We start from the raw sequence: 6000 nt of genomic DNA, 5'->3' as shown, positions 1-6000 counted from the left end.
GTCACCTTTATCTGGCATAGCGTATTACATGATTAGACATTATTTCAATAAATATTTGTTGAATGAATGAATACTGAATTAGTATGATCAATATTTTAAATTTAACAGGTAATCAAAGAAAACACGTAGCTGAACTCTGGGGTGTAGGTTGTATAAAAAAAGGAATTGTACAGGCTCCACAACAATCTTGATAAGGAAGAAACCTCTTCAAAAAAAGAAGTGATGATAAAGTTGAGAAAACTACACAACTTTGTTCTACAAAGATGAATGGTAAATGTTTTCAGTCTTTATGGTAAGGGATGGGAAGCATGGAAGAAGGCAAACAAGCACAGCTGGGTGGTATATTTGTTGTTTTACTGTTAATTTGACACATCTGAACCAAAGCATTCACAATACTTGATATACTTTGAAGATAATCATATACTATAGTCTTAGACATAACCACAGAACAAGCAGAACAATTAAAACTACATAAGGCCTTAAAATATATCCACAGTGTGTATTATTTCAATATTCATTCATTTACAAATTAGACTACATACCGTTAATTTTATTTTTATTTTACTTTCATTGTTTTATTCAGGCAGGATTCATTCAAGGAAAGGCAACTTAGTTTTTGTGTGTGAGCTTTGTTTTTTATTACATTGGTTAATATAAAAGTTATGAATTAAATGTTCTCTTATCTCCTGTATCGATGAGTGAATCCATGAAATTCTCAGATAGTAATCTAAAACAACAGATCCTATTAAAAATAGCCAAGGTGAAAAACGACCAAATAGCCAGCCTGTTTGTGGTCTTGAAGAACATCTAACGGACTCTCAGGTTTTCTTATAATGAAGAGTACTGTGATTCTATGAGATTAGTCAAAATTTAAAACAACATTGCGTACAAAATCATTCTTGAAGCTCTAAATGCCTTTTTAAATAACAAAAATGAGAATTTTAAGTAGTTGCCTCACAGTACCAAACCTATAAGTCAGAACTAGTTAAAATTCAGTGCTATCATGACTTCTCATTTACAAGGTAACTAGTTGGTAAATTAATAGATGGCATAAAAATTAAGACTTAACATCATTTTTTTTTAAAAGGAGAAAATGTATGATAACCAGGGAATACAGAAAATTCAATGTATTTTACAATAAAATAACTGTTTAAACCTCAATCCCTGTACAACAGGGTTTAGGTCATCTCTAGTGAACTTGCATGTTTTCATACAGTTTATTCTATTATGAGTACTTGAATTGTTTTAGATATACAGCTTTTTATTGAAAGAATATTACATTTGAATACCTGGATAAGATTTAGTACATTGAGATGTTTTAAAAATATCTATAAATTTGTTTGATATGCAAAAGCATTTGGCAATACTTTTACAGCATTTGATTTTATAGAATTAAAATTTCATACAGTACTCATTTTGATGTTTAAAAAAAAATTCACAGAAAAAATATAAATTACACAGCCTGACTGCATGATACTGTTATTTCCAGTTTCTAGTTCTGGTAATAAAAACCTTCATTAAGTCTGTTAACAAATCATTACCTGTACATTTATGAAGGCAACTGACATGATTTGCAAACAAAACCTTCAGGTTTTACGTTATTTACCAAAGAGTGCAGTTCAGCAAGAAAAGAAAACCCAGTGTGCAAATTTACAGAATATTTTACAAATTTACCAGTTCCTGTGACACAAACTGTTTCAACCTTTCAAGGTACTGTCCATAAAGTTCCACATCATTGTGACCTGCCCCTTCAACCCAGAGAGGCTCCACAGGTCTTTGGCAACGCTCAAACAGTGCGAGGCCATGTGAAAAGTCAATGACTTCATCTTCAGTCCCATGAATTATTAATACTGGGGAGGTTATCTTAGAGATTTTGTCAATGCTGTAAGAAAAGAGAAGGGTGTAGAAAGTCAATGAATTAGCTATGAAAAGGAACGTAAAAACAAATTTTCTTGCGATATCCCGACAGATCATTCAAATATCAGAATGGTCTTTGAATCGACCCAGAAGAAACAGATACCTCTTTTGGATTTCAAATAAGATTTAAAAGTCACTTTACATGCTCCTTAAGATTAATACCTGAGGAAGCTAACTTCATGCACTTCTGTTTCGAGGGAATCATTTGTTACTGTCAACCTACTGCACCTTTCTACCATGGTGAGCACAGAGGAACGTAGGTTGGAAGAAGAGGAGGAAACTAAGAAGTATTCAGGTATGTGCTAACTTTACACCTCTCTGCACTCATTTTTTCTCTCCCTTAATTTACTAAAATGACAGCAAAACTTTTTGTTGTTTTGGGGTATCAACCCACAAAAATAGGAAAAATGCAATAAAACATAAAATTTTGGAGCTGGAAAGCAGATAAATGTGTGGAATAAGAAATTAAAAGTGTAGGGAAAAGCCAATTTTAAGGGGATAGAAGGTAAAGTGAAGAAACAATCCAATTTATACCATGGGATACCCCAGGAGGCAAGGAATTGACATGGGGATGAAGGCAGGTGATAGGAGTCTACAGAATTTGTTCAAAGTCTATTTAAGAAGTCAGTCCTTCCCTCTCCTTTAGGTTCTTTCCCCTTCTTTTTGTAGACTGGTAGCTGCACTGTATCCCAAACTGAAGGTTTTATGGGCCAGGGAATTGCGAGGCACAGTTTAAGGCAAGAGGTAAACACACAGATGTGTAAACACACATACTGCTGCTATGAACCCATTTTCTGTACTCAGTTCCCAGAATGCTGGCAGCCAGGCCTTCAATCCTCCAGGGAGGACTTTTAGAAAGACTCCTTGCTGGAGACTATGTACACTTTAAGAGGAAAGATATAGAAATAATGACACAGGATAGAATCCCCAAGTAACTGTTTGGCCAGATCACTGTATAGTGAAGCTCACACTCAACAAGACTTAACCATCTGCTTCAGATCAGCAATTTAGTTTCTCACTTTTACATATGAAGAGACAACCAAGAATTATCAGACATCAGAGAACACTTTAAGGTATCAGATCAAAACAATTTTAAAAAGGCAACTTGAAGGAGACAAACTATACAGAGACCTTATAAACAAATTATAACACTTAAAAAAAATAAATCTTTCCAGAGAGAAAGAAGGCATTATAAAATGAGGATACAATCGTGAAAAAGGAAATCAATGAAATAATTCAAGGCTACATTTGGTAAGGAAAAATGCTTGGGTATATTATTTGCTATCAAGTGTTCGCCAGTCTATGGACTCCTGAGAACCAAACTGAGGGTTCTAGAGGGGTGGGGGTGGGGGATGGGTTAGCCTGGTGATGGGTATTAAAGAGGGCACGTACTGAATGGAGCACTGGGTGTTATACGCTAACAATGAATCATGGAACACTACATCAAAAACTAATGATGTACTGTATGGTGACTAACATAATAAAAAAAAATGTTCGGTAGTAAAGGAATTATAACAAATAAAAAGAGATTTATGTTCTTTTTCAAACAGTTTGAAGTTAAGTGCTGCTCTCTTTGTTGGTGGAGCAGAAATGAAAGAGGGAGCTGGACAGAGATGCAGGGTGGCAAAAGCATTACCCCATTACCCCAAATACTCCATCATTCTTACTTTTCCATTAGAAGCAGTATAATGCACATACCTTCCAATATACCATTATCTAAAACATAAAACAAACCCCAAATTAATGTAAAAACAAAAACCTCCCACAGCCTGCTCATATACTCCCACCATTAGCTTCCCTGCAAAAGTGACGCCTTACTGGCTAATGATGAAAAAATTTGCTTTTGAAATGACCCTTGTTGTTTTTATAAAAAATCAAGTGATGACTCTGGCCTTTGGCCCACCTATCATTCACAAAAAATTCTTTGTATGGCTGCCAATTGGGGAAAAGAAATAAGACTGAAATTTGCCAGCTTCTCACTGCTTGCCTTCTCCTTTTGAGAAAAATGGACCATCAGTTTTTTCCAATTATGAAGAGGCGCTAGAGGAACTTTCATCTTGTCTTGAGAAGTAGTCCTCCTTTCAAATTTGAATAAAACTGTGTTTGCAGACTTTGTGGTGGCAATACTTATTCAAGTTAATTTAAGACAGAACTTTTTTGCAATTCACTTCTTTTATGAATCAGCTATCATTAATTAGATGCCATTCACTAATATTTATGCACATGTCTCATTTTCCCTTTACTCTTCCTCTCCTCCAGTATTATATCTCACTGAATGGTACCATTATTCATTAGCAGCTCAAGTCAGAACCCTAGGAATTACATTCAAGTTCTTTTGTTTAGCATCCTCTATTCACTTTGACACTCAGTTCTGTCAATTTCATTTCTCAAATTCATTCTCTTATCTCTAATACTACTAGTTAGTGCCACTCTCTAGGGTATAAGGCCCTCAGCTCTTTTCATCAGGATTACTACTGTTCAAATATTTCAGCCTCCTGACTAGGGTCCTGCCACTACCCTTTTCAAAAATTAATTTTTCACAATTTCTATAATATATATACAATAGAAGTTCATGGCTGAATGAACGGTATTATGAATACCTTAAGTGATGAAAAAAATGCCCTTAAAAGTTTCTTTGAATTAAACAATTTTGAATATTGATACTTACTTTGGGAATGCATCAAAACAGTAGGTCTTCTTGGTATCAGGAAAAGCAACACGCATTCCCGAAGTCAAAGGAGAATGAAGAATAACAGCAGCACTCTCATACCGAGCAGCAAGATCCACAGATGGTACTGTCCCTATACTTTGGCCATATATAATCACATTTTCAGGGCGAATGCCATATCTACAAAGTTCAGAAATTAAAAAAAAAAAAAGGCAGAGAGTTGGACTGATATGAAATATTCATTTTTTTTCTTTTTTTAAAGATTTTATTCATTTATTTGAGAGAGGGAGAGTGAGAGAGCATGAGAGGAGTGAGGGGCAGAGGGAGAAGCAGGCTCCCCACTGAGCAGGACCCTGGGATCAGGAGCTGAGCCAAAGGCAGATGCTTAACTGACTGAGCCACCCAGGTGCCCTATAGTCAGTCATTTTCTAAGGACTTAATCTTAGAATGACTTAGAATGAGACAATGTCAACTTTATATTTAAAATATATTTCGTAGCCATCATTATCATATTTAATGCTACAATAAAATCTATATTATTAGCTTATTTCATCTGTTGGAAAAATAAATGCGGAGGTCTTTTAAAACTTCAAACTTAAATGAATTCATTAAATCATTTATGCAATTCAATGTAGCATACTGCTGGCTAAATCCTGAACATATTACATCACAAATTATTTTAATAGATTGATGTTTAATAGACATTAACTGTCTTATTTTCCATTCAATATATAAAAGTTCGTTGTCTAGACATGAAAAGTGGCTTTTTATTTTTTTAAAAGATTTTTATTTATTTGTCAGAGAGAAAGAGAGAGAGAGAGCACAAGCAGGGGGAGCAGTAGGCTCCTCACTGAGCAAGGAGCCCGATGTGGGACTTGATCCCAGGACCCTGGGATCATGACCTGAGCTGAAGGCAGACGCTTAATGACTGAGCCACTCAGGCATCCCTCATTTTATTTTTTGAAGTTGGTCATAGTGATGAAAAGTACTACATATGGTCTGAAAGCAAATTACTATTTTTCTTGAAAGTTGCCTTTACTATGGACTAATGATTGGAAAGATGAACATATGAAAGAGAATTTCAAATGCCTTATGATTCAGTTAATTATGAACAAACTTCATGCTAAAATCTCAAGTACTGCCTTTACCTAACCCTTTAAAAATGCTGCAGATTTAAATATGTCAACTCATTGCCTCAAATATATCATATATAATCTATGTTCCAAGCACTGTTACTTGTCTATGGTATAACTGTCCCAACTGTAAACTACTGCAAGTAGAAATGAAGTGCTGTAGGAGCTAACGAATATGGGGTTAAGGGTTAGAGTAAGATCAAATATGCTTTTCCACTTTAGAAGTCTGAGAGCAGTCACTTCTGGATGCTAACGGCCATTTGCACAACAGCATCCGGTCTT

The 6000-nt window shown here is 35.1% G+C and overlaps 1 protein-coding gene across 4 annotated transcripts in view; it reads right to left on the bottom strand.

Moving 5' to 3' along the window:
• Positions 1-314: 314 nt before the first annotated feature.
• Positions 315-6000, bottom strand: part of ABHD17B (abhydrolase domain containing 17B, depalmitoylase) — a 48628-nt gene continuing 42942 nt past the window's right edge. For all 4 annotated transcript variants that reach the window (XM_027615775.2, XM_027615774.2, XM_027615776.2 and 1 more), the window contains 2 exons: positions 4586-4765; positions 315-1882 (listed from right to left, as the gene is read on the bottom strand). In XM_027615775.2, coding sequence (XP_027471576.1) covers positions 1663-1882; positions 4586-4765 — 400 coding nt within the window. In that variant the 3' untranslated portion in view covers positions 315-1662. The remainder of the gene's footprint in view (positions 1883-4585; positions 4766-6000) is intronic.

This window comes from Zalophus californianus, chromosome 13 (assembly GCF_009762305.2).
Source record: "Zalophus californianus isolate mZalCal1 chromosome 13, mZalCal1.pri.v2, whole genome shotgun sequence".
In the NCBI taxonomy this organism is placed as follows: domain Eukaryota; kingdom Metazoa; phylum Chordata; class Mammalia; order Carnivora; family Otariidae; genus Zalophus; species Zalophus californianus.
This window is presented reverse-complemented; position numbering and strand designations above follow the sequence as displayed.